This window comes from Neopelma chrysocephalum, unplaced genomic scaffold, assembly GCF_003984885.1.
Source record: "Neopelma chrysocephalum unplaced genomic scaffold, ASM398488v2 Primary Assembly neopelma1_23, whole genome shotgun sequence".
Lineage (NCBI taxonomy): Eukaryota > Metazoa > Chordata > Aves > Passeriformes > Pipridae > Neopelma > Neopelma chrysocephalum.
The window spans coordinates 3,592,749-3,615,417 of record NW_020897691.1 but is presented as its reverse complement, the minus strand read 5'-3'; the positions used below and the strand labels follow the sequence as shown (position 1 = coordinate 3,615,417).

At 34.8% G+C, this 22,669-nt stretch overlaps 1 protein-coding gene across 8 annotated transcripts in view; it reads left to right on the top strand.

The window, feature by feature from the left end:
- The window catches only part of RYR2 (ryanodine receptor 2), a 394,099-nt gene extending 374,578 nt beyond the window's left edge, over positions 1-19,521 (top strand). For all 8 annotated transcript variants that reach the window (XM_027684666.1, XM_027684677.1, XM_027684625.1 and 5 more), the window contains 9 exons: positions 1,359-1,492; positions 6,628-6,688; positions 7,945-8,091; positions 9,645-9,779; positions 12,136-12,292; positions 14,100-14,164; positions 14,924-15,024; positions 16,436-16,487; positions 18,220-19,521. In XM_027684666.1, coding sequence (XP_027540467.1) covers positions 1,359-1,492; positions 6,628-6,688; positions 7,945-8,091; positions 9,645-9,779; positions 12,136-12,292; positions 14,100-14,164; positions 14,924-15,024; positions 16,436-16,487; positions 18,220-18,315 — 948 coding nt within the window. In that variant the 3' untranslated portion in view covers positions 18,316-19,521. The remainder of the gene's footprint in view (positions 1-1,358; positions 1,493-6,627; positions 6,689-7,944; positions 8,092-9,644; positions 9,780-12,135; positions 12,293-14,099; positions 14,165-14,923; positions 15,025-16,435; positions 16,488-18,219) is intronic.
- The last annotated feature ends 3,148 nt before the right edge of the window (positions 19,522-22,669 follow it).

Below are 22,669 nucleotides of genomic sequence, written 5' to 3'. Positions count from 1 at the left end.
TACTAGGTCAAGGAAGGCTCCAATTGAAAGGAAGGGAGAATGGTTTTGAATTGTGTGGAAGATTTGGTACTTTATCTTTGGCTGAGGAACTGCCCTGTGTAGATTTAAGTGCCTTCAAATGACCCTATTTTGCAAAGAATTTTTTCTTTTATATATATTTGTTCCTTAATCCCCAGCTGGGAGAATAATCATGAAGCACTACTTTTGGGCATGTTACAAAGAATGCTTGCCTCTAAAAATCTCCAAAAATATCAATAGAGATTTGAAACATTGCTTATTAAAAAGCTGGTAAACTACCACCTCACTTTCAGGAGTCACTCAGTTATAATCTTGTTATTCAAAATTTTTTATTTCTTTGAGTATTCTTTTTAAAATGAGAAGAGACAGATAATATTTAGGAAAGAACTCTGCGTTCAGTCAGAATGAGAGCAAGTAAATGTTCATTTCCAGACAAATTTCTTTTGAAACATGTTAAATTTTGTAAGAAAGAGATGGGGATAGTTTGAATTCCCTGAAAATAATTTTTAGCTGTAACTCTATGTTCAAGATCTTTAGACTCCTCCATATTTTATGTGTTATAGTTTTATTGTGTTATTAACTAATAAAAATAATCATTAAATGATTCAATTGAGCTAGTTTATAAGAGGGGACATTTTTCATTCCTGTTTTAAAATGAAACACTTCCTCCTAAATGATGAAAAAAATTAAAATTATCAAAAAATTTGGGTTATTAAAAGACCTCTTTGAGCAGAATAAATATGGTAGGGTTTTTTTCTTGAAACAAATAACTAGTAAGGATCAATTACTGTCTTTGAGAAATCTTATTAATCAGAGCTTTTCATGTAGCTAGGATATTCAAAACATCTTTCTGTGTGACCTCACAGTATATTTTTTTTCCTGTCAGTGATGATATAGATTTAGTTATTGTCCTGCTGCTAGATAACTTTCCTCTTCCAGTTTTTGTTAAATGAGTAGAAACATCTTATCTTTGATACATCTTTTGCCCAGAGAGGTTGTGAAGTCTCCCTCACTGGAGATATTCAAGAATGGCCTGGACACAATTCTGTGCCATGTGCTCTAGGATGACCATGCTTGAGCAGAGAGATTGGACCAGATGACCCACAGTGGTCCCTTTCAGCCTGACCCATTCTGTGATTCTGTGACACCCACCTCTTGAACCTATTGAATTGATTGCAATTGAGCAGAAAAAAAATGTATTACTGACTTGTATGATAAGCAGATGGAAACAAACAGATGAAAAATATCATGTATTTAAACCTCTTGTCTTCAGAACCAGGCTTAATAACAGCTCATCTACCCAACTGATGACTATTCTTGAATATTGCTTCTGATTTTAGGTCATGGATAAATATGGTGAGTTCTATGGCCGTGACAGGATCAGTGAGTTACTAGGAATGGACAAAGCTGCTCTCGATTTTAGTGATGCTCGAGAAAAGAAGAAACCAAAGAAAGATAGCTCCTTTTCTGCTGTGTAAGCATTTACCTCCAGTTTGTTTGTGTGATTGTTTTTTGTTTCGTTGCTTGGTTTGTTCTTTTCTTTTTTTGTAAGTAAAAATCAAGCATTCAAGGTTTGTCATTGAGACAAAACACATTTGTTGCTCATTTATGTGTATCTGTATAAGATAATTCTTATGTTGAATGATATAGTGAATTTATTTCATTTTAGACAACATCTGCAGGATTCCTCTGTTTTTTTGTTTATGAAGATTTAGTTTAGTGCACAGCTACTTGAATATTGCAACATTCCCACTGTTTTGATAGTGTCATTATGACTGGGCTGGACACTCCTTTTCACCGTTCTCTCAGTTCAGCTCTGCTGGAAAGAATGGACAAAATTGGCTCTCTGTGTTCTGATTATAAAGAAATTAAGGAATAAATTTAAGTGCTAGTGAACAGTAAAATCTAGGAATTGGATGATTAGTATTCACATCCTTTTATAATTTGTTTTCCCTAAACAGTAGATTTGCTTATCATTTGAGAGACAGACATGAAGAAAAGCCCCTAGACATTCAGAGTAATAAATTTCCCTTCGTAGGGCAGGGACATCCTTAGTTTCTGTAAAGCACTGCAAAAATGTTTTTTTCCAGTTCTGTGTTATAAAAAAGGTATTCAACTAGGTAGAACATATTTTAACAGATGGAATTTTTGTGCTACAGAGATTGTTATGTAAGGGTTTATTTGTGACTTTCTTTAAAAGCATCATTTTATCTATGGGTTTGCAAGGATTGTGAGAAATAGACAGTCAGACCACTGGTAGATTAGAATTGCACTAAAGCAAGGGCTGGTTTTATAAAGATGGATTTTTTATCCATCTTTATAAAAGATAGATATTAATTAACCTGGAGTCTAACTGGACAATCAATCAGGTGCAGTGATAAGGCTCAAGGACTCTGGCATTTCAGTACTAAGTGAAATTTAATATTGTGGCAGAAGTACTTTGCAGAATACTTTCTTACGTGCTCTTTTCTGCTGCGGGATTATAGTAGGAGCCATGCTTGAGTTTAGGGGGGAAAAAAAGAAAATATTACTTTTATTATTGGTATAAAACCCAAATAAAACTACTTTCCCTTCCCTGTCTGTTCATGACTCATATGAGGGAAAAAAAATTGAAACAATGTTTCTGAGAAAACAGACCAGACTGAAACAGTTGGAGAAAGCTGATGAAATACTTAATTTAAGAATCATGCCTGAAGCATGCCTGGTTTTTTTACATTTCTAACATCTTCTCCATTTTATATATGGTTAAAAAAAATTACGACCTCATACATCTTTCATGTTCTCCCTGGAGAAATCATTCTGTACTTATAAGAGATTAACATGTTGTTGGAAAATAAACAACTATGACAGGAACTTACAGAAACATTTGCATAAAAAATATATGCTTCAGAAAAGTGCATTTATCCACTTTTTAACAGTTTCTGAAATAAACACTAATGAAGCTACTCAAACTTACACATGTTCCAGATTCAACATTTGAAATATATTTGCAGTACAATGAAGAGAGAGGTGGGAAAAGCACTGGAGCTGAACCCTTACTGTGGTACTCTGGGAATAAAATAGAGAATGGTATGACCTGGGTCCGGGTTACAGCTCTGGAAGAAGTTGCTGCTTCTACATATGCCAGGAGGAGGTGGTGCAGACTGAGGCCAGACCTGATAGCCGTGTCACTCACAACATAGAAGGGAATTGCAGTGTGTAGCATTTTCATTCCCAATACAAGTGAAGAGATTTTTCTTCTGTCTCCTTGACTCCTAGTTCCTGCGGCTTCTCCCCTTTTCCTTTGGGAAAATAACCTGAGATTCCCATCTGTCTTTCTGCAAGGGACTTAAAGCACTCTACTTGCAGGTGACCATGATTCGTCAGAAGCTCCTGCCCATCCTATTGATATACGGTGTACTGACTCTGGGAGAGCCATCCAGCTAATGGATGCAGTCTTGAGTATTTTTAAAGTATATTTATTCAAATATATAAATATATATTTAAATATATAAATAATTATTTAAATATATTTTAGTATTATTTAGATATACCCAACGAAGGAGTTGGAGCAGTTGGAGCTCTACTGTGGAGTAGACAGTAAAGACTGTTAAATTTTGCGCACTGAGATTCAGACAATGGTGCTGTTTTCCATTAATTTAGTTGCTTTTTTGGATGGTGTTAAACTAGATGCATGGTGGATGAAGTATAATTGGGAGAATAATATGGAAGCCAAAAACATGAAATTTAATTATCAGAGGTGCTATTGCGAGTATTACCTGTCCCTTTACCTTTCTAACTGCTGTCGTTTCTGTGGTCATTAGTCAAGGTCGGTACAAGAGGCAGATAAGGCTCAAGCACCTGCAGCAAGCAGTGACATAAGGCTAATTTGGGGGGAAAATAAGTGGGGCTTCTGTCAAATGCTCATGTGGTAGAAGAATTCTTCCACTTTCAAGAGTGGAAAAAATGTAAATCATTTTCTCCTGGAAGATCTAAAGTTTTCATAGGTTGATGAGAAGTTAAACCATATCATAAATGCGAAGTGTACAAAGAATGAGGGCAGCTGGCCTCAGAATGTGAAAGAAGTTAAAAGGTCTTCTTCTTCTTTGTCGTAAGAAAAAACAACCTGGGTTTTCAAAAGATTCTGGACTGAGTAACTTTGTTGTTAGTAATATAGTATCTTGGAGAACAATATTGTCTCTGGAAAACTAGTAGACTTCCCTCAGGTGACAGTCTGCCTCTCGCCCATAATGGCTAGTGAAAAAGTAAGGAATTTTACCTGCAGTAGTTTTTACACCTGGAATCTCAAGATTTATACCTGCTATGGTGTCATTCCAGGATTAACAATGATGAGGAAAGAAGTCAAATAAAAATACATTGACTAAATTTCATCCAATACTAACTAATGATGTTCCAAAGGAAATTTGAAACCAGATGTTACTTTTTAATTCACAGCTGTAGAGCTTAAGTTTTATATGACATCATATTCTTTAAAGTCTTTGAGCTACTTGATCAAGGTAGTGAGCATAAATAAACAGGAAAATGCGGTATTATGCATATTATTATTGCTTTACTATTCAGATCAGACTTCTTTTAAAAAATAAGGATATAAAAAAATTAACAGTGCCTGCCTTTTTTCATATGGATCAATATTCACGTTATTTTTAGGACCTCTAAAGCTATTGCTATTTGTAAACTATAAAATCATCAAATTAAATTGACAAGAGATGAGCCTCCCTGGTGTTGGGAGGGTGGTTTTCATTTCATGAGAGAGTATCCTGTTTTTCCATAAGCAGTCCTGTCCATCATGTTTCATACATAACACAAATAGAATTATGAACAGGTGGACTGTAGTAACAAGAATATGCCTGACATTAGAAATAAGTGGTATTGGGTCAGAATAAAGTATGAGGTTCACTTGCTACAATAATATTTTCAGAAATAAATATCAAGATGTTTGGGTTTTTTTTAATCATCTGATTACGATATTTAACAAAATTTGAATGAGAAACTCTTCTTAACATTGATTGAATGCTGTTTTTCAGTTACAGTAGCTCCAGTTATATATATATGTGGTGCTTATACTATTACACAGGAGGTTCAACTGGAGTCCTTTGCTTCTAATTTGTATCCGTAAAAATGGTGGAGTTTTTTTGTTTTATTAAAGATTAAATACTGTTGCATGTAATACAAGAAGGAATTCGGTACTTCAATTGCAAAGAATTCCTTGAGAGTGTAATATTCAAATAAAACTATTATTTTTATGTGGCCAGTGACTCTGACTATACAAGTAAGAATTTTGGAAAACAGATAGATGAGGATTTAACTCTTGGATTTCATCTAAGGCCTCAGATAGTTCCATGTGAACATCTGGCACAGAAGGCAGCTGTGTGACATCTGCCAGCAGTGTTTCTACTTTCTTAGTCACCTCTTTCAGGAGCATTGAATCACTCACATTTTAAGGATAAAAGTAGGACAGATGACATTTTTTATTCTATTATTTATATATGTTCTTCAATTGTGATCTAGGTTTAGAATTTTTTTGTGTCACTATAATACAGATGATCCAAACCTTTTCTAAAGGAAAATATCAAAAACTAAAGAGGGCAAGATACAGTTAATAGCAAAAATGGTATACATCTTATTTGTTAAGTTAGTTGTATCACTTCTCTATAGAGGGACAAAAAATTTATTTGTGCTGTTAGAGTAAGCAGAGAATAATACCTAAAGATATTAATTAAAGGAATACAAGGGAAAAATTTTGACAACATGGTTTACATTATTAGTCTATACAATATAAAAGTTTATTCAAGAGAGGAGAGTAGTAGAAGAGGGTAACTGGCTAATATAACAAAGCAGCAAATGCTGTGGAAGAAACTGGGATCCCAGCACCCCCAGTGTGGCCTCACCAGTGCTGAGTTAGAGGGGAAGGATCACCTCCCTTGACCTGCTGGCAATGCAGCTCCTCCTGGAGGACAGGGTACCATTAGCCTTCTTTGAAGTGAGGGTGCATTGCTGACTTAAGTTCAACTTGCAGTCCACCAGAGCCTCAGGTCCTTTCCTGCAAAAACTCTTAGTATATATCTCCTTTTTATTCACATTTATTACTGAGTAAATAAGTGGTAAAAGCAAAGAAAAAAAGCTCTGAGATTCATTTGACTTAAATTTGTCTGTCTTTAATATCATCTAATTGTGTCACCCCAAGGTAGGCTATCATAACTAAGATAAAGAACTGGCATTTTGTGGGGCAAATTCTGTGACCTTTTTTTGACAATTACTTTAGGCTTGGATGGGTTCCCTTTAAAAAAAGTACAATCTCTTTTTCTCCCTAGGTTATAAAGACAGTTCATTTCACTTGCATGTATGTGCTAACATTGTAGAAATCAATCAGCATTAGGTCTGATGAATCCGAAACAGTATTTATGAATTTGATTTTCAGAATATTTTTTTTGACAGATCCATTCCAGGGTAAAAGTGTCAATTAGAACAAGGTTCTGATATATTTCGGCTTTGGATAAATAGATCAGCTCTTGCCTCCTCTTCTGTGACAATGCACTTTCTACAGATTGTGTTGCATATTTTCTGATTGTGTTTTGCTACAAAGTGCAATTTATTTATGTATTTTTACAGGCTAAATTCCATTGATGTGAAGTATCAGATGTGGAAATTAGGAGTTGTTTTCACTGATAATGTAAGTTTCTCAGTATACTACTCATGGCTAGGCTTCGCGAACGAAGATTTGGGAAGGGCTCTACCCACGTTTGTATTTTCATTTTCTAAAAAGCAATATGCACTTGCTAACATGAAGAGTTTCAATGGGAGGTATGAAATACTCTGGATTGTACTTATTTGACTACATGAAGAAAATCTTGGAAGCTTAAAAAGACACTGTCAAAATATTTTCACAGCAACATTGGTAGTAGTCTATAGAACCTCAGCCAATTCCTGCCCCCCTTCTGATATGCTTTATTAGAAGGAATAAGCAAACACTGCATTATACAATTAGAAAACTGACTATATAAATGCTAATTGCCATTTCTTGTATTGTTCATAAATTTTATGAACACTTGAATATTCCTGGAGTACAGTCAGATCAGTATAGTTAATTTATCTGGAATTGCTAAATTTGTATCACTGAGACTGATAGTAAGATGTACCATCAGTTGGCAGATTATTTTAATAATTTGAAAAAGGGAATCTGATTTGATTGTTAAGTATTATGATTATTGCTTGCCTAACAGCTTATTTTGTTAGTCAGAAAGATGATTGGGGAAACAATTTTGAAACTAGGATTGATAGAGAATGAGAGTGTAATCAGATTGTACTCAGAAAAAGTGAACAATAAAGTCTCCAAGTCTAGAGACAGAATGATCTGTAAAAAGTTAGTGTTTGTTTTTTCCTAAGGAACAGACTGTAATTTCTCTTATAAATATGTACTTGTCTTTGAATCCAATAAAAATTAATTGATAGAGGAAAAGATGAAGTTTACATTTGTGGTAATAGTAAACTACTTAAGTAATATTTATATGTTTAAAATTTCATTTGTTCTTGCAGAGTCCTATCATTTGTCATTAACTACCTTAGAGCAGTAATATTTTAATTTAATTATTTAGAAATTAATAAAAAAGTAATGTAAATCAGAAAAACTTTTTTACAGTAGAAACAATTAAAAATAAGGGTTTAACAATTTCAAAATGAGTTTTTTACAATTTAAATTTAGAAATTCTCAATTTTGCCCATGTCTTTTGGACTCTGTATTTGAGTATTTAATATTTTTGCACAAAGGGAATTCTCAAAGATCTCTAGAAAATTCTGTGTTAAAAAAGAACTGTTTTCTATTTAAAGAAGAGCACATTTGAGAAAATTCTACCTTTCATTAGTGTTTTGAATTAATTTAAAGATGAAAACCATGAGTTTTATTTTGAATATACTTGTTTTTTCTGTCAGTCTTTCCTTTACCTAGCATGGTACATGACCATGTCAGTCCTTGGCCATTACAACAATTTTTTCTTTGCTGCTCATCTCCTTGACATTGCAATGGGATTCAAGACATTACGAACTATCCTGTCATCAGTGACCCACAATGGCAAACAGGTATCAACTTCATCTCTTTTCAGCTTTATTACTTAAGGAGTATATAGGGAAGATCACTTCATGACTTAATTCTGCAGATTGACAACAGAATTGTTCTTTTATCATGAACTCTAGAACTTGAACTGGTGAGTAAACTAGCCATTGGGGTTTATAATCATAAGAAAACAGGACTGGGATGTATGACAGTTTCTAACTGTTATGAGCAACTGTATCATAAAGTTGCTATTTAAAAGCTTTTCAAGATACATCTAAAGAAATGTCCACTTGAGACCCAATTACTCATCTGTTAGAGGACTGTTTGAGAAACTCAGCTCTCGGATGTTAAGAAATCTTTTCCTAAAGAAACCATAGAATCTAGAATTGCATTTCTGGTTTAAGTAAAAAAAAAAAAATTAACTAAGGCATTTCATCTACTGAGATCTGCTGTAGAAATGGCATTTAATGTAACTTGAGACTAGGTGTTCCTCAAGGCTGATGGCCTTACCATTTCAAAGGAATTTTGTAAACAATTTCAAATTATGAAAAAGCCATCCTTGGTCTGATCAGAGATCTTCCAGCAAGGCAGCTAATATAATGCTTATTCAAGTGAGCTGAGAATGATAACGTAAAGGTTTTCTCTGTTGTGTATACTTACATGCTGTTGTAATAAGACAAAACTTCAGTTCTGACTTTATAAGATGTAGGTGCTTTAGAAGTCTTGTAAAAAGTGTCATTTCTAAATTTATGAGTAGCAAGTTATTTTTCATGTTTTTTTAATTTTATTCCCTTTTATTTTAAGCAAGTTTGATACTAAAAAAAACCATAAAATCATTAGCAATTTTTTTTTAATGCAGAGGATGATTGTTTTAAATTAATTCTATTTTCGAATGCAGTGTCCTTGTCAACATTTTTAAGAAGTAATACACATTTAAATGGACACCGTTTATATTTCAAAATAGTTGGTGAAGCACATGACGTATAGAAGACTTAAGTATGAACTCACTGTATAAACAGTATAAATTGTTGTTTTGATTTATGTGAAAAACTTCACTTACATTTGCAAAATAAAAATTGTGTTTTGAAAAAGTTACAGCAATCAACACACTGCATTCATTCCATTTCAAAGAACAAAATTTCTTAAATTCTTAGTTCAGATTTCTTAAAAGAACAAAAAAGCAAAACAAATCAGACTGAACCTGAAAAAAGTGAAGTATTTTACCTATTGAAAATAGTCCTGAAGTTTTAGCAAATTACCTATAAATTAAGGGAGCATTACTTGTGAAAAAGAACTTTTTAGATCTGGGAGCTACACAAGAGAAGTATCAGTTTATAGGACACTGAAGTTCCCTTCCACCTGCTTTCCATAAAGCTCAAAGTGAAATCGGAATGATGCTGCATATGAGCAGTGTGGTCCTTGCTGCTGCTTTTCTGAGGTAGATATTAAAATACTAGGAACCATTTGGTTTATATGTGATTTCATAGATGTAAAAATTTTTTTTCCGTATTAAATTAGTTGAAATACTGAATTACAATTATATAATAGGTTATATCCATTCTATAATTTTGTCTTCCAGCTTGTCCTAACAGTGGGATTACTGGCAGTAGTAGTATACTTGTATACAGTGGTGGCATTCAATTTTTTCCGCAAGTTCTATAACAAGAGTGAAGATGGTGATATGCCGGACATGAAATGCGATGATATGCTAACAGTAAGTCTTATTTTGCTTTCTGGATTTTTTTTTTAAATGTTTTGCTTTTTCCTGACCTTCTGTAATTCCTATTCATACAGTTGTATCATTAGCCACCAAGCAGGAAAGTTTATAATTGAAGGCAAAGGAACAAATGTAATGAACATCCCTAAACACTAGCATGTGCTAAATGAACATCCATAGTAACTGTGTGTGCTAAACAAACACATCTATAAAGGAACAGAAGAAATGTGATACTATACTTTGCTATGGTTTCTCAGAAGACACAAACAACTATAAGCTGCAAAGCTGAGCTGAGCTGTTAAAGGGCTGTACTTCTAAACCTTGAGATTCTAGAGGCCATTCAGGGAAGAGAGTCAGTTATAGGCAAGGACTTCCATAAGTAATGCAGGTACCGAAATGCTTGGAAATCCATCAGTTTCTCTTAGCATGAGTTGCCATGATTATCTTCAATGGGTAATTCTGTTACTGAAACCTCTCATGTGCCCAGAAGCACTGAAAATTATTTTGTATTTACTGGGACAGTGCCAGGCTTTGGAGTTGTGGATGGTAGGTAGAGTAGAGCTTAGACCATAAAGGATTTCTAAGAGGCCTCATACTTAATATCCCTTTAAAAGCAGTCATGTACAACGATGTTAAATATATTTCAGTATGTTATGCAATATGAATTACTTCCAGGGAGTCAACAACATTTAAAAGCTGAATGAATAGATAAGCTATTGAAGCAGAGTAGTACATCTATATTTTTGGTTTCAGACATTCAGAACAATGAAAATATAGATAAACTGGAGCATAACTCAGTGGAGGCCTATTAAATTTTCAGGTGCTGGAGCATTTGCTGTGGAAAGAGAGACTGAGGGAACTGGGCTTCTTTAGGCTGGAGAAGAGAAAGCTTCAGGGTGGAGTGGAGTGTAAGAGCAGCTCGCAGTGCCTGCACAGGGTTTATTGGGAAAAGAAGTTCAGACTCTTAATGGGAAGTGCGTGGCAGAAGACCATGAACATAAAGTGGAAAAATGTGTTCTGACTGAAGTGAGCCAAGCAATAGATCTGATTGCTCAGAGAGATTATTACATCCTCAGGAGGCTGTAATGACCCGACTGTATAAAGCCAGAGCAATTTTTTCTGACATTATAGTGGACTCTTCTTGGTGGAGAGACTTCATGAAGTCCTTCTGACCTGACCTACTCTGTAATTCTCTGAAAATACACAGATCTAAAGGCCATAGTATTGTACAGGAATGCGTTAGAATAACATGTGATATACTATAAAATCAGGGTTGTCTTTTGTAAAAACAGTAAGATTTGCATTGGGATGTTAAAAAAAAAAGTAGAGAGAATATATAATTCTTTTAGAAATAGAAAAATAACTTTTAAAACTTTTAAAATAATTAACACTATGTTTGCTCATCAAGTTAATTATTACCTTTCAGTGGTGGAATATAAACTATCTCTAGAAATTGTTGGATTTTTCAGCCAATGGTTGCTTAGCATTGTATGTTACTATATCAATTTCTTACCCAATGGATTTTGAGGATAGTGTGGCATAGAAATAGAAGAATGGATTTTTTGTATGGTTAGGTTTTAGGAGTTAGTTATTGTCATTACTATTTTTTGATAAGGAGTGAGAACCCTGGACCTGTAGTTTGCAGATGTACTTAAAGCAAAAGAACCAATCCCCTGCTGTAGACCTCTAGAGAGTGATATCATAATTTTTTATTAAATTATAATGCAATACACTGTAAATTTTATATTAGCATCCCACATCATCACTATACTGAGAGACCTATTACACCATTTTTCAGATGATAGTTTCACAATATTCTCAGATATTTTCAGTCATTAGCCTGTTATCTGCGCAAGCATTCACAAAAATTTTTTGTTTGGTTGGGTTTTTTGGTTTTGTTTTAGGTGAGCTTAGGTTTTTTGTTTTAGGGAGTGTTTGTTTGTTTGTTTTTAAATTTGTGTTTGAAACACCAAAACCAGGGAAATTTATTCACTTTTGAGCTAGGAATTTAGAAAAGGAGATGGCTGCGGTGGTGGTGATATTTTCTAATTGTATATTGCTGAAATTATTTTACATGAATCACGGGGTGCTGCTAGACTTCTGGTAGTTGAACTTTTGAACTTATTGAACTGCTACATAATGACAGAACATGAAATACTGCAGCTTCAGCTGAACAGCACCATTTCACCTTCCTCAGAAATATGCATAACCTCAAAGGAGAGAAGAAGATGACTTGACATGGTATAGTTCCTAGAACACAGACAAGTTCTACCAGTTACTGAATTTGTAACAGTGGGTATTTTTACTTCTAGCTGCAGACAAATTTTGTATCCCTTTGTTTTGTGTTTTCTAGTGCTACATGTTTCATATGTATGTTGGAGTACGTGCAGGTGGAGGCATTGGTGATGAAATAGAGGATCCAGCAGGAGATGAATATGAAATCTATCGGATTATCTTTGACATCACTTTCTTCTTCTTTGTGATTGTCATCTTGCTTGCAATTATCCAAGGTATATGTTTGTAACCTGTGGTGAGATTATTTAGCAGTACAAAGATCTTAATCCTATGGTAATCCCACACCTAAGATTCATAGAGGACATCAGGGCAGATCATGAAGGACAGATTTGTATGGTAAATCACACCCAGCTGACTTTTGTCCATACACTGCTCTTTTGAGTCTGTAAAATCAGCAGGCTCTAACTGGATCAATGGAAAAAACGTAAATATTTTGCTCTAAGAATACTGGTGTTCACTGCAGTTTCTGTCTTCTCATTGCTCTTTCTAAAAGTCTCCTATAAATCAGCAAGAGGAGTGATTAGAAATCTTGTGACACAATTTATAATCTTCTTTCAGTGTAACCCATAGATGTACAAAATCAGTAGCAGATGCTGTCAGTTTTCCCGCTGCCAATATCTAATGTTCTTGACTGACAAATCTTCAGATTGGTAGTAGTGATGTGAAAATTAGAGCATAGCTTTAAGAGGTTTAATCTTGTCTTACATAAAACCAGCTGTTTTTTGTGATGCCTGCTTACTTGAACAGTGTCAAAGAGTAAAGAAAGGTGCTTGATATGAAACAGCTTTAGTATAGCCTGGATAATGACAATGGAAAGTTAGCTGCTGTTAGGTTAGCTTTGGAATTTCAGTGAAACTATTTGACTCATAGTGTGTCTTGCTGTTGTAATCTGGGTAGTGGATACTTAATTTTGGCATGTCAGGGGTTTTTCTATTATGCATGCAATAACCATGTTTAATGTTATTATCTAAAGTACTTAAGACCACATCTGTTTACATATTATGCCTTCAAAATATTGTCAAGAATGCCCAGAATGTCATTTTCAATTAAAATTTTCACAAATAATAGAAGAATATTCTCGATTTTGGAAAAGCAGGTAAAGATTTTTACTAGGTTCCCTTGCTGTTGTAAATACTGATACCTCATTGCTTTCTGTCAGCTAATAGCTAACTGATGGTAATTTTGACAGCACTACGGGTGCTTTCTCACTTACTACAAGGAAATTCAGAAGGCAAATTTGAGCTTGTGGTAAATTGTTTATTACTCTTAATCAAGCAACAAGTTTTTTAAAGGGCTTGAGGAGGGGAAAAATTTTTTTATAACCTGAAGTGGCGTATCTCATACTGTTTGTTTCTTCATTTTGTGAGTGACTGGAAAATAGTGGCCTTAACTGTCAATCTTTGAGTACGTATTGTCACTAAGGATTATGGAGTTAGTCCTTATTTGTACTGGAGTAAGTGAAGGGAAGATCATAAAGAATTTATAATTTTAGCCATAGAGCCTGTGGTTCTTTTTCTTCTTCTTTCTCTATCTCCCTGAAATGACTCCTTACCTCTGTGGAGGTCTAACAGTGGAACCTCGTACTACATGACAGCCGTAATGAGAGAGGATGCACAGAGCTCTGAACCTCTGCATCTGCTGTGTAATAAATTCCTGAACTCTGTTAGTACAGCACTATTCTATAGTAAAGCCTTTGTCACTGTAAAACTATGTCTTACTGTACTGAGTCGAGATTATAGCACTGGGAATAAAACAGAGGTCTTCTTGTCCTGTTTGATAATTCAAAATGGTACTGCCAGTCATGTTACTGTTAGCCATTTTCTTTGGCCTACTCATTTTAATTTATGTATTGAGCTGTTTTTGTTCGCCTTGGAATGTATATTGGCTTCTATTACTTCTGCATAAGATTCTCATTTAATATTCTTTGTCAGTTATATTATCCCTAGATTTCCAAATAATCTTTGTCACAGTTCTTGAACATTAACTATCTAATCAACTAAATAATTTTAACTTAAACCCTAGGTTTAATTATTGATGCTTTTGGTGAGTTAAGAGATCAACAAGAGCAAGTTAAGGAAGACATGGAGGTAAGAACATCTAGTTGCTGAACCATACCTATTTTCAGGTTTCATGAATATCTGTTTTCAATTAAAATGTGATCTAGTTTTAGTGGATAGCTTTTTAAACTAAGAGGAAAATACAGTTCTGTACATGGTCCAGTATTGTACCATGTATATTATAATGAATGGCAGGTCTGTGGCTGCTCAAGTCTTTTGGAATCTTCAAATCAGAGGTTTCTGATTTGACTGTCATGTTACATTTCATCTCATCTCAGATGTACTTTTCTTTGGTTAATCTATGTGTGAAAGTATCTGTACTTTGTGGTTTTCTATTCTGTCATTGAAGTATAAATGTAAGAACTCGGAAAAGTGTTGCAAAGCTACTGCATTTTGTCATCTGAACTTTGAGCTTATTCAGTTTCAGGTGGACAAGCACAACAGGCTTTGAGGTAAATATTGCCATGTGTTACAGTAAGTGCTACTTAGTGTTAAAAAGTCAGCTGTGACTATTGTATGTCATTCTGTCTCCTGATACCTGTTCACTTAGAGCTGGCAAAAATTTTATTTTTTTTAACAGTAAGTAACTACTCTGCTGGTAGTTAAGCTTCTATTCAAGTGTTTTGGTTGAGGTATCCGGCTTCAGTCATTAAAAGAAAAGCCTTTTTGTTCAGCATATATTATATATGATCCATTGTCATTTTCAAGAAAAATTGTTACATTGACCTTTTCTCAAAGCTGGGCAAGGGTTATATATAATGTTGAAGTGCTCTGTATGCTTTCTTTTAGACAAAGTGCTTTATCTGTGGAATAGGAAATGACTACTTTGATACAGTGCCCCATGGCTTTGAAACACACACACTACAGGAGCACAACTTGGCCAATTATTTGTAAGTACAGTAAAAATGAACTCCTCACTAACTCATGACCCTTGCAGCCTCTGCGGGTACCTGATTAACTCTCTTGAATAAGTAAGAGTCAGTACTGTTTGACTTTGATGTGCACTCATGCTGTCTGAATATATAATTCCGTGGCAATGGCAGCAAGGAATGAACAAATTTCAAATCCTTCTTTCCAGTTTGGTTGTGGCACACCAAGTTTGTGTGAGCTTGTAGATGGAAACCAGGAACTTGGTATTTGGCTGTGGAGGCATTGTAAAATTGAATGTGGTGTATAAGGTAGAGAGGAGCAGTATGACCTAGTCTGAAGACTCATGGAGAGAGGAGAGAGGAACAAAGGAGTGAGGGAAAAGGGGGAAATCTTACATTGGACTAAATATGTTGAGGCTGAGGCTGACTAAGAGAACCCAGGGCAAAGGGAGGTAGGGGAACTGGAATGAGGAGCTAGAGACAGGAGGGATCAACCAAGGGTATCAGGTCTGCCTTTGGAAATCCAAGCAGAGCACCAGTGACCACTAAACTCAGTCTTTTTGTATCTAGAAATAAAGGCAATTATCAGTTCTACAACCACCGTATCATTTCCTCTCAGATATGAAAATCCAGTGGCTGAGCGTATTTTATGCTAGTGCTGTCACTATGCAGGGAATGGATTGTAACAAACAAAATAGATTGAAAGTGCCATCAGGATTTTGTTCCTACTTAATAAATTCTGCCCAAATAACATACTGTAGCGTACTTTTCAGTCCATCATCCTGTGGAACTGGGTTTTTATCTTTTTCTGCATGATCATATTTTATGTTTTTATATATGTTCAGAGAGAATGTCTATTATAAGCAAAATTTTGAAATTATCACCTAGTGAATGTCAGCTATCTCAAACCCCCAAGACTAATGTGGAGTTTTTTTAAATTACAAGTTCTTTTATGCTTGTGTTGATCTTGAGTTGCATACATTAGTAAAATGTCCCCAACCTAAAATTTCAATGAGAAATCTCTTAGATGTCTTCAGCATTTCTTATTCATTGTGTGAAGAGGAAAAAGAGAAAGTTCCAATGACCATTATCTGTCTGCTTCCCAGTGGGTTTTCATGGGCAAGAAAATGTCTATTGTAATTTTCAGATTAGAAAGCTTAGAAAATCTTCCTTTAAACTCTTTTGCTAACTACTCTAAATCAAACAGAATCTCCTGTATTTTAGCATACTACTTATTCAACAATGACTGAATGTCAACAGTGTCAGGGAAGTGTGTTTAATCTGTCTCAGAATATTATCATAAATAGAACTCTGGAATTTGTAAGTCCGTGAACAGCACTATCACTCTACATTCTGAAAAATATCCATCTCCCTGCAGATTGCCTAATGTTTCCAAATTCTACTTTCATAGAATCTGTTTCTTTGCTTGTAGGTTTTTTCTGATGTATCTCATTAACAAAGATGAAACAGAGCATACAGGACAGGTAGGTTGAACAACTCTATAAATGTCAATGGTTATTAAATAAGACTGATTCTAAAATAAAAATCATTCAGGCTTGGAAAAACTAAGAGTTTTCTAATGAATACCTCTCTATATGGTATGGAACTTAATTCTCATTCTTCTAAGCAATTCTTGGGACTTTGGTTGCTTAATGTTAGTTGAGTATCAATTCTGCAGCACTTTCTATTCCTATGTTTTCATCTGACCTGTTATTCTTAAGTTGTTACTTCAACAAAATATAAATACAGACTATAAACAAAAATAATGGGAAACAGAACACTTAAGCATCCTGTGAAAGCAGCACTCTTCACATCTCCTTGATGATTTTTTTTAATAGTCTTTGTCTTTTATTATTATCATCTATATATAATCTTCCATGTCTACATTTCTGAATAAGTCCATATGAAAAAGCTTGTGCATATATTTAAAATGAAACCTATGAGAAGTTTTCTCTGGAGGTTTCTTCTTTTATGCTGTTCTTTCGAACTTCTGGTACTTCCTTCAGCTTCCTTGAAGTATACTGAAAGTCAGTAAAAAAAGTATTAAATTTACAGTCTACTGTTTTGGTCTTTTTTCCTAGTGAGAGTCTTTCAGCTGACTAAGCAAATGTTCCTGTGTTGCAGATCCAAAACCAAAAGAAATGAATAGTATCATATACATAGCCCTAGAGATTTGGGTCAGAGGGATAATTTGCTGTAAATCTGTGTAGTTTACGCTTTCTGAATTCTGATGTATATGCTATAATCATCTTCTTTGCGTAAATCTCAGCCTTGTCCGGTGTGAGATTTTATGTGTTTGCCTTGTTATTTCTGAACATCCATTTGTGATTTGAGAATTTTGTATTAAATTACGTTTTAAAAAGTCTTTTTTATTTGCATTTTCCCTTTTATTGCCATGCAGTGTCCTGCTGTATTCACTGAAGACAGATTTCTACTAACTATTCAGTTTTTATAATGTTTGATATAGTTTGAAAACTGAGAGTAATTCATACTACACAATTTCTACTACATGGTTTAGCAGCGGACTTGGCGCTTTTAGGTTTATGGCTGGATTCAATGATCTTAAAGGTCTTTTCCAACCTAAATGATTCTATGGTTTTGTAACTTGTGTAACACATGCTCTTTCTACCATAGAATTTATGTAATAAGAAGCCCATTTAAGTGTTGTGATTATAAGGGAAATAAACTGACATATCCTTTACTGTTCTCTGGACTGTCTAGAGACAGAACCTTACCTGAACAAATAATCAGAAAGGGAAAAGAAACCAAAATGCAACTGACTCAGAAAATACTGCTCTTCTAAAAAGTACCTTTAAAGGTCATTTTGGTTTATATATTGTTTGTAGACATGTTTTGAAATTACTGATTCAGAAATTCAGTCAAATTTCTCTGACAGAAAATATTCTGCTTACCCTGGTATTTATCTTGTGACCAGCTTTAATTGAGCTTTGCAGTGCTCCTGGGTGTGCAAAAGGGACTAAACTACCTGGTTCTCTTCTATGCATTTCTATAGTGCTTCTTGACTAGGGAAGAAACCCTAAAAGTTATTCTAAACTGATCAAAGTAATTAAAATTAATTTGTAGATTGATATGCAACAACCTGATATACACAGAATCAAAAAAAGTGAAGTGGTATATAAATAAAAGAGAAAAAAAGTTGTAGTTGGCACTTTCTTATTAAATCAAGTTAAATTATTTAAATTGTGTTTCTTTCAGGAATCATATGTATGGAAAATGTACCAGGAACGGTGCTGGGAGTTTTTCCCTGCTGGTGATTGCTTCCGAAAGCAATATGAAGATCAGCTCAACTAAGCAGAGATGAGATTTTCTGGATGAAAATGTCCATGTATTTCCCAGCTCTTTTGGGAATATCTAACAGATTTCTTAAATCCCCAAAGCTGTGTGCATTTTGGAGCACCAAAGCTCTGTTTTTAATGACCCAACTGTGCTTTTATTTTCTTGTGTATTTGCTTTGAGAACACTGGAGTAAAGAACAATGAAAAATTACGGCAACTCTGGAAACAAACCAACCACTTGCACAGACAAGATGTCCCTATACATAACATGCACACACAAGTAGAGACTCGAGACAGCTTATTTCTGAAACTGCCAGATGATGCCCTTGTCTCTAAGATTACATATAGGGTGACATGGTAGCAACACTCATTCAGTCTGTTTATTTCATCATCCTGGAAGGAACTATATATAGTTCACAGAGCACTGTAAAAGATTGTTGTGGACACTAAGTTGTGGGGAAATAGTGCCTTACTATATGTGGGTTGAGCTATGCAGAAGATGAGTGCATGATGACATCTTTTTTTTTCCTTTGTGTCTTCCCTTTCTTCCAAGTTAATATTTATTTTGTGGTTTTTGTGGGTTTGGGAGGAAGGGATTTGATTGTGCACATCTTTTTAATAAGACTGGAGTGTCTCAGGACAAGATTAGGTTATTCTCATCAGGTTCATTTCACATTTACCTTCCTCTTTAGCTTTTGCTCTTATTTTGGTAATGCTCTGATACAACACTGCTACTTTATGAAATCTTTGTATGAATACAAGAGAGCTGCAAAAAAACCACTTTAACAAGAACTGTTTCATTGCATGTTTATTATGCAAGTTTAAAACAATCAAAAAACCAACCTTCAGAAACAAGTTGATCAACATGAAAAAAAACATTCACAATAATTATATCCATAGTAATAAAGTGTTGTGGGCTTTATTGTACATCTGGAAAAAGTGTCATCAACCAACAATGTATATGTTATGAATTTGACAGTAATTTTGGTTTCTTTTCTTCTTTCTTTCTTTCATTTTTGCCACCTGTGATCGATCGTGGAGTTGAAGATTTTCTTGTTAAATTATTTTTTAAAAGCAAAGCTGAAGCAATATCCATTCAGGGACTCCATCAGTTGCATCATGAAACACCAATGATGTGTACATTTCTCCATTTTGAGTCCTTTTCAATTGTAATGCCAGTCTTTACAAATAAAAAGAGACATTCAGAATGGAAACAACCTGGTTTTGGTAGCATTTGAGGTCTTTGTTATGGGGTCTTTTTATTAATCCCTGAATTAATTACACGTACTTCAAAACAAGATTAAGCTCCTGTTTACTCAGTGAAAGGTTCTGGTATTGGTTTTGGTTTTGTTTTTTTTTTTCTCCTGACTTCTTGCTGTTCTGTTTCCCCACCTCATTTCTTTACCAGTCATAATTTTGTCATAAAATAAATGGTCTGTATCAGTATTCAGTTATAACTAAAAAAAAAAAAATTAGCTAAAGAAATAATAATTTAAAAATAGTAACTCTATATTCTTATAGAGCTTATAGAACTTTTGGTTCAACAGACTGTGAATATTGCTGAAATTGGTATCCTGTTGAGGATTTTGGTAAAATTCTCTCAAATTCTGCAAGAACTAAGGCTGGACAGGCTGGTGAGAGTGGAAGGGGCAGGTATAACAACTACATTTATATTCAGATTTTAAACCACCCACACACAGTCTGGAATGTTCCGGATTTGGAACAACTTCATAAAACACCTTTGATCAGCCTTTTCTGGGTTTTGGTTATAAGATTTAGAAATGTAGGATTGAAATCATATTTCTTTTTGGGTGTACAACATGAGTATAGTTGTTGTTGACATACAGATACACATGCTATTTCGGTTTTGCCATTCTGTAGAGAAATATGTAGCGAATGATTCTGATGGATATTTCAAGATCCCTTTGTCTTGAAAACAAATTCAAATGGCCTTTTAGGTAAATACCAGAATAAAAGTGACATGTTTCTTTAACCTCAATTTCCAAGTCACAAAAATGCTGGGCCATCCTTGCTGTTGAATCCAGCATGCTGTTTAACAAATATCCGTGAAACCACACTTAAACAGAAAGTTTTTGCATCACCATAAAATCAGTAGCTTTCTTGCTAAAAAAACTCTAATGTTTAAATATGAAAAATCTTCATTTGTTAAATCAATTGTAGCTTTCACAGAAGAAAATTCCTACAGCTAGGAACTAGTTTATGAGAGTTTGCAAGATTAGTGTTCAGAGAGTTCTGAAAAATGATGTGAACTGGCTTTGGCAGCCCTTCAGAGCCTTGTTCATGCAGTCCCGTCTGCAGTGGCTGTAGGCTTTCTGTGAGTCCCTGAAACCTGGCATCTCCTCTTTGGTGCACAAAACTTACCGCTGAAAGTTTTATCTTAACACATCTAATTCAAGAAAAAAACAACCTCATTGGGTAATTAAAAATAAGAGTATCTGTCATAGGAGACTTGTTTATTTAAAAGGTATGCATTTCCTGTGACTCATACTGTTTCTAACACTAATGTGGACTTTTAACAGAATAATGTTATTCAGGCAGTCCACATAGTACATAATACATAATGCACACTGTGGGATCCCATTAACTACTGTTTAATTGTTTTAGACTTAGACAAAGTTGGAACAAATTCTTAGGTTTTATTAAAAATTACTGAACTTACTATGACAAATGCAACTTCACAATTTTTGTTGTAAAAGAGTCAGTAAAATAAGCTATGTGATCATACGAACAGTCAACCAATACAGACAATTTGCGCTTTAATAGTATCAAAAGAAATTAACAATGACACATGTCCTGTATAGTAGCACAATACACAAAAGCAGGTAATGTCATGTCACTTGAAGACTACAGTTTTGAATCCAAGAAATTCAGTTATACTGCTTATGCATGTTATATTTAAGATAAGGTTATACTTACACGCATATTTGTGTATGCTAACTTTTTTCAGCTGTTAGCTGAATTTATTGTTTGTGTGAGTAAAACTGTAATTTTCAGAAGGAACTCCTGCCCTCTATTGAAAATATCAGAGACAGAATTGTTGCTGTTTATCTCTGAATGTCAAAAAAAAATTAACAAGAGCTCTAAAACTGATGATCCTAATGCATCCATGTTGATTTCAGCAAAGGAAAGAAGAAATGAATGGCAATGCAAAAGTGAGATGGAGGAGTAGTTGAGGTGTGATTTATTTGTGGAAGTTGTCACCTGTTTATATATTGTTCCACTTAGAATTGTTTTTTTTTTTACACCTTCTTCCAATACCCTTTTCTTATGTCTTTCCTTTCCCTAAAAGTTAGAAGCTTAAGTCTGTGGTTCTTTTGCTGAGAAAATCACAGAAAACAGAAAGGAGGAAAAGGATTCTGTAATATCCTTCACCCATGCATTACTAAAAGATTAATCCCTTTTTGTTTGGCACTAATGTGCTATTTAAATTGTTGTTGAATATTTTCATTTGTGGTATCTTCCTACTGTTACAGAACTCTTACTAATATGAATTGCATTAATGTTTATTTTTATAACTCCTATGATAATATTCCTACCGTCTTCAGAGGCACTGAATAATTCAGTTTACTTACACAATCACCAGTGAAGTCACAGAATCACAGAATACGTCAAGTTGGAAGGGACCCACAAGGATCATTGATTCCAACTCCTAGCCCTGCGCAGGACCATCCCCAAGAGTCACAGCATGTGCCTGAAAGTATTGTCCAGTATTGTCTGTTCAAGACAGAGTTCTTGAACTCTGTCAGCCTTGGTGCTGTGACCATTCCCTGGGGAGCCTGTTCCAGTGCCCAAGCACCCTCTGGGTGAAGAACCTTTTTCTAATATCCAACATAAACCTCCCCTGACACAACTTCAGGCCATTCCCTTGAGTCCTATCCCTGGTCACCACAGAGAAGAGATCAGTGTCTGTCTCTCCTCTTCCCCTTACGAGGAAATTGTAGACTGCAGTGAGTCTCATCTTCTCCAGGCTGAATAGACCAAGTGCCCTCAGCTGCTCCTCATACAGCTTTCCCTCAAGGCCCTTCACCATCTTCATTGCCCTCCTTTGGACACTCTCTAATAGCTTAATATCTTTCTTATGTTGTGGTGCCCAAAACTGCCCAAAATATTCAAGATGAGGCCACCCCATTGCAGAGCAAAGTGGGACAATCACCTCCCTTGAGTGGCTGGTGATGCTTTGCCTGATGCCCCCAGGACATGGTTGGTTCTCCTGGCTGCCAGGGCACTGCTGACTCATATTCATAGGATGCAATATTTTCCAGGGGAAGTTATTTTCTAAAGTAGAATGCGTGTTAATTTTCTTTGTTCATTAGCCAAAACAAAACTGATGTCCAAAACAGTCTCTGTGA